The 17012-nt window shown below is 38.7% G+C and overlaps 1 protein-coding gene across 2 annotated transcripts in view; it reads left to right on the top strand.

Moving 5' to 3' along the window:
- Nucleotides 1–17012, top strand: part of BRF1 (BRF1 general transcription factor IIIB subunit) — a 224071-nt gene that overhangs the window by 101098 nt on the left and 105961 nt on the right. For both annotated transcript variants that reach the window (XM_026698603.2, XM_026698602.2), the window contains exons 6-7: nucleotides 35–184; nucleotides 3175–3268. In XM_026698603.2, the coding sequence (XP_026554388.1) occupies nucleotides 35–184; nucleotides 3175–3268 (244 nt within the window). The remainder of the gene's footprint in view (nucleotides 1–34; nucleotides 185–3174; nucleotides 3269–17012) is intronic.

Here is a 17012-nt window from a genome sequence, read left to right as displayed (position 1 = left end):
TTGGTAATAACTTTTTTCATCTTGCTTTGGGCAGATCCGTGTTTATATATTCCTCGTTTTGCACACATGCTCGAGTTTGGTGATAAGAACCATGAAGTCTCCATGACAGCTTTAAGACTCCTGCAGCAGATGAAGAGAGACTGGATGCACACAGGTCGACGGCCATCAGGGCTTTGTGGTGCAGGTATTGCAAAACCCGTTCATTGGCGTGTGTAGAGTGCCAACAGCTAGTGACAAAGAAATGTGTTATGTATATTTAATTTTCTAAGAAGCAGTTGCATATGTTCACCCTTAAAAAGTCATGCTTTTAGGTGAATCTGTACATACAAATTTAATGTCAAGATGAATCAAGTTAGATAAGAACTTTAGGAATTAATCTAACCTTGGCCACAAACTGGAATATCACAGAGGTCATACTATTCCACAAGTAGAAAGTGTAGATTATCTATAAGGCATTGTATAAAAGTTGTATAAAAGAACATGAAAACAGTGTGTTATGCTGAACCTAAATCTTATGGTTTAACCGAATTTAGCAATATTTTGGTATAAATATATTAAGACTGTGCAAAAGAGGGTTTTATTTTATCTTTATTTATTAAATTTGTTTGCTGCCCAGTTTGCCATGATGAGGGCAAGTAGGTCAAGCTACAGTACTTTCATGGGCTATATATCAGAACTTTTAGAACCAAAGTATATACTACAGGCAAATCCATGGGACAAAACCCTAAGACAGATTTTCCTATGGGAAAATTACTTTGGGAAGAGAATTCAATTGGTAAATTGCAAGAGCTGTTTTTGCTTTCTCTGATGTCCTTGAGAGGCAAGTATGCTTGAATCAAAAAAGGGAAAAGTGAATTACAGAGGGCATTTGGAACACAGAAGATATAAGTAGAAGAAGGATTGTGCTACACTTCCATTTTTCTGTTATTTTGCACATGACATCCTGCTACAGCGGAGAGAAAGACTGGACCTGTTGGACAACTCAGGCAGAACTGTTGAGAGACTTGTTGTATCAGACTTTTCTCCTTCAAATTGATTACCACAACAGACCACTTTAAGAACCTATCCCTGATTCTACTTTGGCTCTTCTTTCTTCTCTACCTCTTATTTCTTTTGATTATAAGTTTGTGAGTCTTGGCCCTGTCTTGTTTGACACAGATATTAAGTAAGCCACTACAGGTAGCCCACACTTACGACCGTTCGCTCATAAACTGCTTGAAGTTATAACCGTGCTAAAAAAAATGGAACTAAGGCCTGTGCCTGAAGTTACAGCTCTTGCAACACTCCCCCTCACAGTCACATGATCAAAATTTGGATATGAGGCAGCCAGACTGCATTTTGGACCACAGGGGTGTTGCAACTTCTCCCCCCTGCCTATCTCTCATCCCTCTCCCCATTTGTACCTTTTTGGCCCCCTGCTTTTCTGTGCTCTGACACCCCAGCTTATCCTTGCTCTTTCTTGCTCCCACTGCTGATGAGGCATTTCCCACTGCTGATGAGGTCTTTCATGCCCACAAGCCCCACTACGATACCAGCAAAAGCAATCTGGTAAAAGCAAACCCTTCTGCATAAAGCCTGTGAAAGCAACGTGCCATGCTGCTGTGCTGGGCTTTCTGATATACCACAAGAAGCCGAAGCAAGCAAGAAACAGCTATAGATCTTCAGCACGCCAAGAAACTCACCCCAACCCAACCCAACCTAGCAGTATAGTGCAAATGGGCTTGTTTTTGTCAACTGCGCACGAAGGGGCTTTCTTTTGCTGGCTTGCTTTTTCCGCCTGTGGGACAAGGAAGGCATGCCTCGCTTGTCAGCAGTGACAATAAGAAGATGGGGAAGATAAGCTGGGGTGTTGAAGTGCAGAATGGTGAGAACAGTGTGACTGCTGCTTCCTGGGTCATGGTAATAGTCCCAGAGCCATGCAAATTTGGGGCTGCTTGCTGTCTTGAAAGGTAGGGTACAGGGTGGCCAAAGACCAGATATAGGGGGAGATTTTGAGTCAGTCCTTCCCTTTTGAGGCTTGGGGCTGAGAGGGACCAAGTCCAGAATGATTCAGATTAGGTTGGGTACTCCCTTAATGATCCATAAGTCTGTGAGTGCTACAATTGCTGTCCTAAGACACATGATACAACCGTGCTGATTTGGCAATTTCAGTCCCAAATTTGGTAATAAGTCAAGGACTAACTGAACCTGCCAAGAAAGGGGGAGATAAAACTACTTTAAAATAGTATGTTAAATAAATAATATATTTAGGCTTCTGAACTTTTCAAGTGTAGAACACAGTATTTAGTTAAACTATTAATGGTTTGAATTAGAAAGGATGTGTAGCCATTTCTTTTCCTTTTATTTCTTCCCAAGAAAAATGTTTTAGTTGGTAGCCACCAATTACTATTTTAATCTTTCTTCCTGCACCTAGTGGAAGTTGAATAGAATTGTTGGGATCTAGAAATAGCAAGAGGGTGTAGACTGATATACTGCTTCACAGTGCTTTACAGCCCTCTCTAGGCAGTTTACAGAGTCAGCACTGTACCCCCAACAATCTGGGTTCTCATTTTACTGACCTTGGAAGGATGGAAGGCTGAGTCAACTTTGAGCCAGTCAGAATCAAACTGCTGCTAGTGGAATGCAGAGTTAGCCTGCAATACTGCATTCTAACCACTGCACTACTATGGATCTTTTCTGTGTTGTGGAAAATATACATTAAGAACTTAGTGTAAAATCACTGTTAGGGAGCTCTAAACCTTGAACTGAAATACTGAAAGCACTGAATGATGTTATGCGATTACTTTTTATTAGATAATTTTATTGTGTAAATACTGCATGGTAAAAATGGAATATATGTACAGTAAGTACAAATGCATGTATTGGGATATTTTCTCCTAATGGTGTGTGCATGAATATATGTGTACGTCTGCAAGGAGGTGGTCTATCTAGGTGAAATAATTGTTGAGGTTGATTATTATGCCATTCTGCATTTTCCAAAATTTGTTTGGGTTGATGTAATATTTCTGCATGCAAAGTAAATTTCATAAAATTCCAGTTTAATCTTTCTGCAATCCATCAGTTTTTTAAAATTAATATGAGAAATAGAATTTTCAATGCCACCAATATAATTTAATGTAGTCCTTTGCTTCATCCCAGGTGCTTTTTTGATGTGATTCTGCTTTTATGTTCTAGCTCTTCTTGTTGCCGCAAGAATGCATGATTTTCGGCGCACTGTTAAAGAAGTAATCAGGGTGGTTAAAGTTGGTGAATCAACATTAAGGAAAAGGTAAGTCAAGTATGTAATTAGCTTTATATTTTACTTGAGATTAGAGCATTTCTGAAATTTATTATTTGCTGCATGGAAAATGGATCTGTTTTCCCTTTCTGGAAAGATAATATTTTACAAACAGAACCCCATCATTGATTCAAATTAAAATTATTTATTGATTAAAATTATTTAGAGCCAAAGAAGTGTATTTTCTCGGTCACAGTGTCTACCACTGCCACAGGTTTCCCCTAGAATCTGGATGGTTCTCACCAGGATGGCCCTCTAGAAGACTGTTTTTTAGGCTTTCGATAGGCTGGCTGGAGCTTCCACTGGGTGATATAATGTCTGTTTTATGTGTTGACTGGATTTATCATCTGCTTAGTGTTTTATGTACATTTCAGTTTTATATTGTTTTATCCTATGAACTGCTTAGAGTCAGTTTGGAGTTGGGCAGCATCTGAATGAAACAAACAAGCAAATAAATAACTAAAGTGTAGCAGATTTACATAGAATTTCATTTTTACATCATTTTTGTCAAAAAGTTGCATAGAATGTCATATTGGGATATATTCAATACTGCACATGAGAGTCTTAACTGAAACTGAATCCAAATATTGACTGCATATTGACAGCAGTTCTTCTGCCTCATGTTTTGGAAATTGGAAGAGCAGTTGGATTTCAGAAGCTGAAATTTCATTGAGGAGGTAGTGTTGAAATGACAGATAAACATAAACATTTACATTGGAATTAGCCACCTGCAAGCAATTGGTTTGTGGAACTGATGTGAGTCATCCATGTTCCCTTCTATGACTAAATCAGTGGTTTATGTTGCAATCGATGACATAATAATCTGGTCTGTTATAGATAGGCTGTTTCCTTTCCTGTTAAAAGATACTTCTTCCCAGTCATAATTGTAATTAAAATACAGAGCAGAAGCTTGGTAAATCCAATTTTATGGGTTTATGTTGGCCCAAAGCTTAGTAATGAATGTATTTCTTTAGTCTTTTTCTGAATGCTTATGGGATCTGCAAAAGATCACTTCTTAAAAAAAGAAATTAATTCAGTTGCTCCTAACCAAAGCTCACATATAGATGTTGCACCTGAACCTGCAGGCTTTCCCATAAATTACTTCTGGAAATGTATCTTTTTCTATGTATAAAGTGTCTTTCTATTTTGAAATAAATGGAGAATGACATCCTTTGGGAAAAGGAGCTTCCTGCAAAATCTTTGCAAAGTACTAGTGGTTATGACAGCTGTTCAAATGTCACAGTTTCTACAGAGATGTAAAGATTTAACAGTTTGATAGTATTTTATTTAATTTAAGTTTTAATTATTTAAAGTAATAAATTGAACATTAAAAATGGGAAACGTAGACTTTAGTGTTGTGGATTATTTAAATAAAATCCATAGGACATATTTACTTTTTGCAGCTAGATAGAATGGAATCTGATTCTCTATTCAGTTTGCTGAGGATAAGAGGTTTCTATTAAGCCCAGCACTGTTTAATTTCAAGAGTACAGCTTATGCAAATGTATCAACTTTCTGAAATAATATAATTTGGGTTTGTGTAATACAAGTATTCTGTGACTAAAAATTCCTTTTGATGCTCCATATTTAGGATTGCAAGATAGAGGTGTCAGGATATTTTTATTGTTTTATATACAAAATGTAGTTTCTTATTGTTTTTCTTGTCAAACATGATTATTTTGTAACACCAGTTTTACTCTTTAATAATTTACATTTACAGGGAAATTAAATTCCATTGTAACAGAAAACTTCCTGTTTTCCTGTTTACTAGAAATAATTCCAGTATTAACATATTCATTTTGAATTACTATGTTTGCAAAGTAAAGTTTAAATTTTGCTAGAAATCATTGAAATTAATAAAAATGGTTTAGGCAAATGATTGCTATTTATCAATGTATTTCAATATTACTTTTGATAGTATTTTTTTACTATTATAACCACAGGTCATAGCCTCATACAGTGCAAAAATCACTGACTTAAAATACACATTAAAAATAACAAATAAGACCTCAAACATAGTTTGTATAAATAAACCATGTAGGAGAGAATAAAAAAGCCTATAATAAACATGGCAAAAGGATCACAAAATTTCTGAAGTAAACAAATCTGCAAAATATAACCCTCATTACTTACATGAATCAAAAAGTTGACATGGCTTTGAACAGCTGCTCAAATAAAGACTGTCACAGCTGCAAAGGTCATCCTATTCTTAGGAAACACATTTTCTAGGGGGTTGGTCAAGCCCATTTCCCTTTTTGATATTGGAGCGAAATATTTAATAGTGGCTGCTAAAGAGGCATGATGAACAAATAATGAGGAATATCATCTTTAATATCCCATGCAATGAAGTCATAGGCAAAGGTTTTAGGGAATTTGCCTATAATTTTTATCCAGTATAGTACCTCCTGTATTTGTTTTATGTAACTGCCAACTAAAGAGGGATATGGATCAAATAATTTCATTCAAATTTGTTCTTCTTAGCATTCGATTGATCAGTCTTTTTTGATATATAAATTGACACAAATTGTTACACTAGGCATCTTGGATTTATATATTTGTCTTGCTCTAAAATGATGTACAATGATTTGCATTTTGAGTGTGTATCATTGCTGGAATGCAGGCAGTTGGAAGTTGACTTGTAAGTCGTCTCTGGATTCGAGAGCCTACCTTGCATATAGTAGTTGACGTGTTTGGAATAAAACTTGACATGAGCATTTTTTTTGTATGGTATCAGCCAAAATGTGACAAAAGTGGCTGGTGTTGTCCTTATTATTGGCAAAAAATGCTGCATTTGACACAGCTACTGTTATACCTTCTATATCATATTAAAATAATTTTATGTGAAAGTCTCAATTGACCAAAATCATGATGGAAAGCAGAGCTCTATATCTAGAGTCCATCTGATGACCACAATACATGCATATGCAAGATTGTGACTTAGAATGTAAGAGGAATATTTGAAAAAGCATATGAATGATCAAAGGAAATAAAAGAAAGCAAAAATATTTGTTATGCACCTGTGAAACCAAGAAAAAGGAAAAGGATGGAAAAAATATGAAATCAAAGTGTTCTGATCTATGAGGTGGAAATGATTCATACATGAAGGGAAGTGAAAGTATATATTTAATTATCAACAAAAAGGCTAAAATGTTTGTCAGAAAAAATGAATCTGGGTCATTTAAGTTAATTCACATTAAAATAGGAAGCTAAGGTAGTTGCACATTGTGCATTAGTGAATAGTGATAGTGGATAGATGAGTTTGAGGGAAAACTACAATTTTCTAATGTATCATTTGTACTTTCAAGATTATGTTACTTTAGAACATTTCTAAAAGCATTCTCTCATCATCACTTATCTAGAGTCTTACAATGTACTTTAAAAGTAGTCCTCCACTTACAACTGCAATTGGGACCAGAATTTCAATAATAATTCATGGCAGTCATAAATTGAGGAACTCACGTGACTGAACCTGATTTTATGACCACATTTACAGTGCAGTTAAGCAAATCTTGTGGTGGTGAGTAGAAATCCAAATAGGAATTTTTGGAGCTAGAAACCAGCAGAAAATGTCACAAATATCAATCTTGTGATCACAAGATACCGCAAGCAGTTGTATATGGGAGCTGCTTTCTAAAATGCAGTCATGTGACTGGAGGGGGTTGCAACAGGTCATAAATCACTTTTGATTACTCTGAATGGTTGTTAAGTGATGTATCATAAACTAAGGATTACCTCTATATTTGATAGCCTTTAAAGATGACGATTGATTCAGGATATGGCAACCAAAGGATTGATTGGCCTACACATGATGTATGTTCCAAGTTCACCATAGACTTCTTATATGTTTCCAAGTGAAATTAATATTTTAGCCTATAAAGGCTCTTTGTGGTAGTATTGTCTTGTACCTGCTTCATATATCCTAGGATCAGTTAATGAAAATAGAGAACCATAAATACTTTTCAATTGGTACATCTGCATTACAGAACAGCCTCTTCTGGAAATATGATCAGCCCTTACGCAGCTAGTTTTTTGTAAGTGTTATTAAAAACTGAACTATTCTGGAGAGGCTTTGGAGTTTTAGGAGATCTAGATCCAGCTAATTCTGTATCGTACTTCTCCCAGTAGCTGGCCAGATATCTTTTGAAAACTCAGAATCAAGAAAATATCTATCTCCCACTTCTTTATATTATTCTTAACTAGAGAAGCATGCTGCTTCTGGACTTATCATGACTTACAGCCATGATAGACTGAAAGGCTTGTCATTCTAATTGAATGGTTTTTAGCTGATCAACCTATTGATTTGTGGACTTATCCTCTATGAATTTATAAGCCTCAGAGCAAGTTAAGGCATAGTAAAAATTCTCTTTGAAAACCACCATTATAATTTATTTAAGCTTAAAACCTGCTGATTTAAGGCAATAATAAAGCTTATAGCTAGTAAGTTATTTTGCAGTTTCCAATTGATTCAGAAGGATTATTGGTATACAGTTTTCATTTTATTTGAGTGATAGCAAATGTACTGAATTGTAAAAGAAGCACATTCAGTTGAGCAGTTGTTTAAAATGAAGGAGCGTGAATACAACATTTATGCTTTGAAATGTTTACTCAGGTCATGCACATCAACTAAATTGACAGTGTTATTTACTTTGACAAGGTAAACGTGACAGCTGAATTATTTTCCAGGATCTATAATTATAGCTGTATTTATTACAGATTTGTAAAACATGATTGATGTTTCTCAAATAACCTCACATTATATTGCATTTATCAAGGGCACATTCAAAACAAACCTTTTTCACTAAGCTTCCCTGAGCTCAATATTTTTTTCTTGAAACATTTAGACTCTTAAAATGTCATTAAGTAGAAGTTGGTTGAATTAATAAATACTTGCTTCATGTAAGTCTCTTAAATTCTACAAGAATCGGTTTATGGAACTGAAGGCCTCTGACAAGTTACCTGAGATTTTATCTGGGAAAAATTCTGCATAGACTTCTCATTTGTTTTTCTCAGGATAGACTACCAGAGAGGAACTCTTGATCATATACTTTAAATTCAGAATCTCCAGATTCAGTAATTGGCATCTCTGTCTAAGGAAGGACTCCTGTTTGAACCAATACTCTTTTAGTTGGATCAGTGATCTTACTCCATATACAGCAGCTTCCTATGTACTGGGCTTTCCACAGGCATACAAGAAATTTCACTCAGCAGAAAGCTGATACAAATAGTTTAGTTTCTTACTTTCAGACAAGCATGAAATCACACAGATATCCCTATTTTCCTACTTTGACTAGCATCGAGGTTTATGTGCATATGCACACATACAAGTTGTGTTCCTAGATGCTAATTCCAATCCTTCCATTTTTCTGAATCAACATTTTTCTATTTTTTAATTTATTTTTATTTGTCAATTGCTTACAAGATAATAGGTATAAGTAAAAACATAGTTATAAATACATGGATACATATAAGAAAAATTTTAAAAAAATATAAAAGAAACAATAGGACAGGGAGGGTAGGCACATTGGTGCGCTTATGCACACACCCCTACAGACCTCTTAGGAAAGGGGGTGAGGTCAATAGTAGACAGTCTAAGTTAAAGTTTTTGGGGTTTGGGGAAAAAAACCACAGTCAGGTAGAGTATTCCAGACATTGACCACTCTGTTGCTGAAGTTGTATTTCCTACAATCAAGTTTGGTGTGATTAACCTTGAGTTTGTATCTACTGTTTTTTCTTGTGTTGTTATGGTTGAAGCTGAAGTATTCATTGACAGGTAGGACATTGCAATGTATGATTTTATATACTATATACTGTACTTAGATCGGACCGAAGGCGGCATAGTTCTAGGTTTTCTAGGTCTAGAATTTCGAGTCTGGTGGCATAAGGTATTCTGTAATGAGTAGAGGAGTGGAGAACTCTTCTTGTGAAATATTTCTGAACTTTCTCAACTGTCTTAATATTAGATATGTAATGTGTATTCCAGACTGATGAGCTGTAGTCGAGTATTGGTCTAGCAAATGTTTTGTATGCTCTAGTTATTAGTGTAATATTACCAGAGAAAAAGCTATGTAAGATTAGGTTAACCACTCTTAATGCCTTTTTGGCTATGTAGTTACAGTGGGCTGTAGCACTTAGGTCATTAGAGATGAATACTCCAAGAACTTTGACAGAGTTTGGATTGTCAACAAGGTCTTGACTATTCAGCCTGTATTTTATTTTCTGATTTTTTTTGCCAATATGTAAGACAGAGCATTTATTTGTTGAGATTTGAAGTTGCCATTTGTTTGACCATTCTGATACATAGTCAAGGTCTTTTTGAAGGGTAGCAGTATTGTCTGTGGTATTGAATAGCTTTACATCATCAGCAAAGAGAATGCAGTTGCTCTTAATATGATGTTTAACATAATATAACACAACACAACATATAACATAACATACAACAGAACAGAACATAATTCTCAGTAGCTAAGGAACTCTTAGTTCTTGTGTTAATAGCTTCATTCCTCACACCATTTTCATCTCTGTTTCTTTTTGTTTCTCTAAATCTGGAGGTGTCAGCACTTCTTTCTTTCTGTCAATTTGATTTTTGATGGCTAGAAGGTATTTTTTCCCTTCTTCCATTTCCATTTCTTTGATGGAGCTGTTAAAATCTCTCTCTCAGAGCAATCCTGACTGGATAATAGAAAGGAAAATTCCCATTTCCTCTTCAGCTGGAGAGATTTGTCTAGTTTGAGATCTCTCCCTCCTTCCACTGAGGTTGGGTAGAAGGAAGGAGTGGTATTTTTATCTCTACTATTTGTCAATATGAGCTCCTCTCATTCTAGAACTCTCCCTCCCATCTTGGATTGGAGTAGTCACCTTCATTACTTTGTACAAATCACTCTTTCTGCATCCCCCCCACAATCTTACGTAGCCCTTGGAGTCACAATTGCTGGCAAATGCCAAAACCCGAAAAGCCTGGCCATTCAGGCAACCCACAATAGTTAGCACCCTCGATTTTTTTTTCCAAAGAATGATTGCCTCTTACAAGTAGCGAGCAAACCCTTTCTAGGGAATGAGGGAAAAATGCATGTAGTTTCAGTTGTGACTGGAAGCTGCAGAATTGATCTACCCAGTTACAGGAATGGATTAATAAGCTTGTCATTCAACTTTTTAAATGATTCTGTAGAGGGGAGAAAGAAAGCCAGATGTGATTTTTAGCAATAGTGGGGTGGGTGTTTTTTGTTTGTTTGGTTTGGTTCTTTTGACAGAGATGCTTGTAGCAAACCTGGTGCAATCCAGTTGATCCTAGGTGGCTTGAAGATCCTGGAATGAATGAAAGCAAAGAAATGTTCAGCAAATAAAAGTAGATGATAACTCTGAGCATCTTGAACTGGTAAAATCTTAGTGCAGGCATGAACTGAGTTGTGATTAGCAAAATCAGCTACAAGTAAAAAGTGAGGTCAGTTGTCTGACTGGTACTTTACATGGCATTGAAGGTTTTGCTCTATGGCAGCATTTATAATCTCAGATTTTCTGCTTGATTATTGATGGTGGGCAAGAGTAGCTTGAGTTTTCTAGAGTTTCCAAAAAGATGCTATGAATTGGGGGGGGGGGGCTGATCAGAAATGATGGGTTCTGGAAAACTTGCTGAATGATCAGTTGAGGCAGAATGCAGGCGATAACTGGAAATAGAATTAGAATATAATTTTATTATGGTCTTAGACCAGCAATAGACATCACTATTTACAATTTTTAAAAAAGTACTGACACATTATAATATATTAACAGTGGATAAAAATATCCCTGTTAAGAAAATAAATGTTCTCAAACAGTTAGGGTCACTCCCTGGTTTATATGAGTGGAGAGCCAATGTGTGTGTAAATATCATTTTCCAAAGATTGTTCTATCTCTAAAAATTGGCACAAATTGACAGCTATAATTCTGTGACCAATTTTTTTCTTGCAGAGATTGCAGCAACACAATAACTGGAAATAAAATAAGCTTTTTGAGAAAAGAGATTACCTATCTCCAACAGTTTTATAACATTTGATAAGTCAGTTAGACTGTCCATTTCTTTGGACATGTGGAGGAAAGGGGACATAACAATTCAGATGGTCAAAGTCACAACTGGGCATGGTCACAACTGGGCAAGTCATGGTCATTTTAAATATTTTGAAGTGTCTAGATGGCTGGCTGCCCTGCCAGAATCACAATAACTGTTCCCTTAAGGAAAGCTGGACAAAGGTGTTCCTGAAGGTTATCTCTGCGAGCCCACATACATGGATCTTGCTATACTATGTAGGATTGTTGAATTAGAAAAATAATTTCTTTTGTCACTCATGGGTGTCAGAGAAAAAGAACATTTTGGGGTGCATAATGAAGGGGGTAAGAAATATTCTAGCACAGTGGTTCCCAAACTTTTTCAGTCCACTGCCCCCTTAGTGCTACAGACTCATCCTCGGTGTCCCCCCACCCAGGGGTGGGATTCAAATTTCTGTGGGTGTGGCCTAATTTGAGGGTGTGGCTTGCTGGTCATGTGACTGGGTGGGCATGGCTTGGTGGTCACATGACCGGGTAGGTGTGGTTTGGTGGACATGTGACTAGGTGGGCATGGCCAGGTGACTGGCAAACCAAATACAAGTGGTCCTCACTTAATGGCTGGTTGTTTAGCAAGTGTTCTAATTTATGACTGGCCTCCCCAAAGCTACTTGACCTATTTTTGGAGTTTTGACAGCCATGCACACACATACACATATACTCCCTTCCAACCCTGCTGGAGCAGGTCATTGGACTAGAATCAGCAAAGCATCTCTGATTAGATTCTAGTAGTGAATAGAATCTAATTAGAGAAGCATTGCCAATTCTTGTTTTATTTGTATTTCTTTATTTTATGTTACTGAATTGCGTTGACATGTGTGTCCCTTCTTGTGAACAGCCCAGAAGCTTTTGTTATTCTTTGCAGCAAAAATTACCGACCTCTGGCTTTGCTCTACTTTTCAAACATGCCGGCACTGCCACGTTCTAGGTGCCGGCCCTGCAGGTCCACCCCATTGAACCCACTATGAAAGAGAAAGAGAAAGAGAGAAGGAAGTAAAGAAAGAGAAAAGGGAAAGAAAAAAAGAAAGAAAGAAAGAAAGAAAGAAAGAAAGAAAGAAAGAAAGAAAGAAAGAAAGAAAGAAAGAAAGAAAGAAAGAAAGAAAGAAAAGGTGACAAAGAAAGGGGGGGATGGAAGGAAGGGACAGAAAGAAAAAGAAATAAAGAAGGAGGGAGGGAGGGAAGAGAAAGATAATGAGATATCTGTTCTAGTCCAATCACCTGCTCCAGTAGGGTTAGGGAGTGTGTGTGTGTGTGTGTGTGTGTGTGTGTGTGTGTGTGTGTGCTCGTAATTTACCAGTACATTTTGGTTTTGCCTTCTTCAGAATTGGCACTGTAATACATTGGGGAAAAGTAATCTTTCAGGTGGAGATCTGATCCAATGGATCCTGCTTAAAGCGTCAACAAAATGTGAGAGCTTCCTGATAGTTTTGACCATGTTTTGTCCACAAAACCTTTAAAAGAAGCCAAAGATGTTTCAATGTGCTGGCAAAGATGTTTCAATGTGGAAAAGGGCCTCAGTCTAAACTCGGCCTCATTTCAATCTGATACATCAGACCTCTCTCTCTCTCCCTCTCCCTCCTTCCCTCTCTCCCTCTTCCTCCCGGACTGGCTTTGCTCTACTTTCCTGATGTGCCTGTGGAGCTGGCGCCTCAAACATGGATGGATGGATGGATGGATGGATGGATAGAGACAGAGACAGAGAGACAGATAGGTAGGTAGGTAGGTAGGTAGGTAGGTAGATATATTAGTAGGTAGGTAGGCAGGCAGGCAGGCAGACCTTTTGGATGTATGTATGGATAAATAGATAGATAGATAGATAGATAGATAGATAGATAGATAGATAGATAGATAGATAGATAGATATACTGGTAGGTAGGTAGGAAGATAGATGGATTGATGTATGGATGGATAGGTAGGTACGAAGGTAGGTGGATTGATAGATGGATTGATGGATGGATAGGTAGGTAGGTAGATGGATGGATGGATGGATAAGTAGGTAGGTAAGTAGGTAGACAGAAAGACAGACTTTTTAGATGGATGGATGGATAGATAGATTGGTAGATAGGTAGGAAGGCTTTGACCACCTGCCCAATATCCAGGATCCCGCTCAACCAAGCCCTCCCCTCTTTGTAGTTGCCGTGCCTGACAGCAAGTTCACAGGCTGCCCTTCCTGCCAGGGATCAGCCTCACAAGTGCCCTCCCTCCCAGGGCATTCATGTCATTGAGGACGGTGCTGTTCCCTGCTTCGTGGAGCCAGTACAGGGCAGGGTTGAGGAAGCCCAGGGCAGGCAGTGGTACAGCATTGGAAAAGTAGAGGAAAGCCATGCCACACCACTGCATTCGAGGTGCCACCCCCGCAGGCATGTTGGGAAACATCGACTCTGGAGCCAGTGCCTCAATGGGTGAACCTGCAGGGCCGGTCGGCGCCTTGAATGCCTCTCTGCCGCCTCTTAGCACCTCTCTGCTGCCCCCCTTGGGGATGCTATGAGGTGGCAGTGAGACAGCGCGTCAAACGCGGTGGCATATAATGTGCCACCGCTTCCGTATTGGAGGCGCCAGCTCTGGAGCATTATTAACCACAGTCAGTGGGTGACCTGCAGGGCTGGCACCTCTAACACCCCCCTGCTGCCTTTTACCATCCCCAAGGGGGCTGGCAGAGGGGCACTAAGAGGCGGCAGGGGGCCGGTGCATCGAACACGGCTGCTGCAGCACGTAACATGCCACCATTTCCGCATTGGAGGTGCTGGCTCTGGAGTGGTGCTAAGTCAATGGGTGAACCTGCAGGGTCAGTGCCCTGAACGCCCCCCTGCTGCCTCTTAGTGACCCCCTGCTGGCCCCCTTGCCTCTTAGCACCCCTCTAAGTCATCCCACTGCACCCCAAGTGGCGGTCCTGCCCACTTTGGGAACCACTACTCTAGCAGCTTCTGTGATAAATCTTCAGCCTAATTGTTCTGCAAGCTAGAATATAAGAGAGATTGAAGTTCAAACAAAGAAAAATGTGCCCGCTGACCTGGCATTGCGTGAGCTTGTGGGCAATTTGTAAGCGTTCCAATTTTTTGTGGGCAATCTGAACCTCTGTTGGGTATTGAAGATCTTTGAGGATATGTTATCTATACTGTAATGCTTCTTTGTTAAATAACATAGTTCCTTTTGTTTGGAAGGAAAGGAGAACAAGAACAAGTTGCCCTTATACTCTGGACTAGATTGTGAAAAGGTGATTCCTAAGGCAAAATAGAAAACATATGGTTTGATAAGAAGATGTGAGAAGATGGTTGATAAGAAAGACTGCTGGGTATTAGACTCATATTTGCCATTATCCAACATGGTCAGATGAATCAACACAGCAATGATAGGAATAAATTTACACCTCCCACAATGAGAATCAAAAGTAGCTAAATATTGACAGATCTCTTACGTGTGAATCAAACTGTTCGCTCCTCTGAGATTCAGTTTAGTAAAAATAAGTGCCTTTTGCAAGCACTTTAAGAGTTCAATCTCAATAAGGGAAAAGATAGTGATTCCTATTTATTACAGAGCTCAGGAGTTGGTATTCATGGATCACACACAAAAAAACCATCTTGTTTTTAACCCCAAACAGTACAAGTGCTGATAAGAGGAGGGGCATTTAATTTGTTTTAATATGATCTTTGATTTCCATTCAGCATATAGTTGCCTTTAAATAGTATAGTTAAATCAAGTGTGGGCAACCATTGGAGAAGTCTGTGGGCACATGGTCTTCCATCACACATGTGGGTGTATTAGTTTCTGAGAAATGTTCTAGAAACTTCCTGCAGTTTTTAAATTGTGATAGGCCTATTTTAGGGCTTGCATTTTAATTTTCATGTGTCTTTCAGTGTGTCAGGAAAGTGTTGTCACTTTTAAGTATTCTTTACCAGAAGAGGCTTCAAGAGTCACAAAAAGGGGATTCATATTTTAAATAGTGTCTCTAAATCTCTCAGAAATTTAGTGTGACATGGAGTCAAGAAAGTTTACAGTATATAAAGAAAATGAGAGATATGGGAATCCACTTTTGACCAATGGCAGAGTTGTGATAAAGGCAGTTGTGAGATAAGAACCAGGAACTAGAAATCATAAGCTGTAGACACGTAGCGGTCCTCGACTTTTGACCAGGTGTTGCACAAAGTGGCTGTTAAATAAGATGCCCATGTGAGTGCTTCACTCAATGACTGCAATCCTGGCATTCCTGGTTGCAATTGTTAAATAATCTAGTAGATTGTTAAATTGACATAATCCCAGCTAAAGAATGTGGGTTGGCTAAGGAGAGAGGCACTAGGAGGCTCAGGAGCTGAAAATCTTCTCTGCTGAAATCCATGTAAGATTTTAAGGCCCTGAGACACTCACGTGTGGCTAGTGCTGGACTTCCCTGGGTTTCTCCCATCCTCCCTTGTGCTCATTTCCTCATTGTGTAGCCTCTCTACTCAGAGGCTGAAAATCTCCTCCACTGAAATCCAAGCAGGATTTTCAGTCCCTGAGCAAAGAGACCCTTGGGTGCTGCCTGCACCAGGCCTCCCAGGGCCTCCTCCCCCTGTCTGAAGCAGCCCATGTTCCTTAACTTAACCATGCTGCTCTCTGCTCTCTGATCAGATTTCAGGTCCCTCTTGTCTCTGGGGGATAGCTGAAAGAGTTGCCTGTTGAAGGAGTTCAGCTCCCCTCCTCCAATATGTAGGACATAAGTCCTCTAGTGGAATAAAGGATCGAGTCTTTAGGATCTGAGTTAATTTTCTGCAACTCGCCGAAGGAGTTTAGCTCCCCTTGGTAGGCAGCTCTTTCAGCCAACTCCCAGAGACGAGAAGGAATCCTTTCAATAGGCAGCAGCAGCTTGCAATCTTCCATTTTGCAAGCTGCTTAGTTGACTTTGCCTTGCTGGGGAAGCCAGTAGAAAAGATTGCCGATGGTGATCATACCATTACGGAGTGCTTGGCAACCAGTCATAAGTGGGACCAATTTGCCAGGCAATCAGATTACAATCCCATGACCACAGGAGTGGTGGTACAGTGTTTTGCATTGGCCAGAAGTGCTTTACACACCATGAATTATCCTTCCCAAAGTCATTGTAATTATAGACCATGGTTAAACAAAAGGTCATAAGTCAAGGACTACCTGTACTGTTCCTATTCAACCAAACTCTCAGCTTGATAAGGACATTTCTATCTTGTGTCCTGCTTAGGGGAAACCAGTGACTCAGGCTGGATGAGTAGAGTTCATATAGAGTTCCTTAACTTTTACTACATGGGACAGGACCTGTCTATAGTTTGGGAGCTTGGAGCAGCAGGACAGCCTGAACTCTCTATTCCAGATAAGGAGAGGAAGATGACACTCAAGAACATTCTGGTTTGGAATATAGATGTGCTACTTCATGCCTGTATTCTATTAGTGTTACTATGTTTCTGAAATATTGCTTAGGACGTAACAGTGTGGTTATTTCTACCTTCCAATCCTCTCAGCACAAGCCACGAATATTTTCTCAGCATAGTATGTAAGGGTGGGTACATTGAATGTGCTTTTGCATGAGCTTGTAGCCAAGAACTGAAGGCATTTTCAATCTCTAGTATTACTTTATAAGCTGTACACATTCTTAGCCTGTATTGTAGTCACTGGAGAATGCATAATGCATTTATATAAAATGACAATTGCTTCA

Source organism: Pseudonaja textilis, chromosome 1 (genome assembly GCF_049901715.1).
Source record: "Pseudonaja textilis isolate UNSWEBS1 chromosome 1, rPseTex1.2, whole genome shotgun sequence".
Taxonomy (NCBI): domain Eukaryota; kingdom Metazoa; phylum Chordata; class Lepidosauria; order Squamata; family Elapidae; genus Pseudonaja; species Pseudonaja textilis.
Note: the sequence above shows the minus strand (reverse complement) of the source record. Positions and strands in the feature narration are given on the sequence as shown.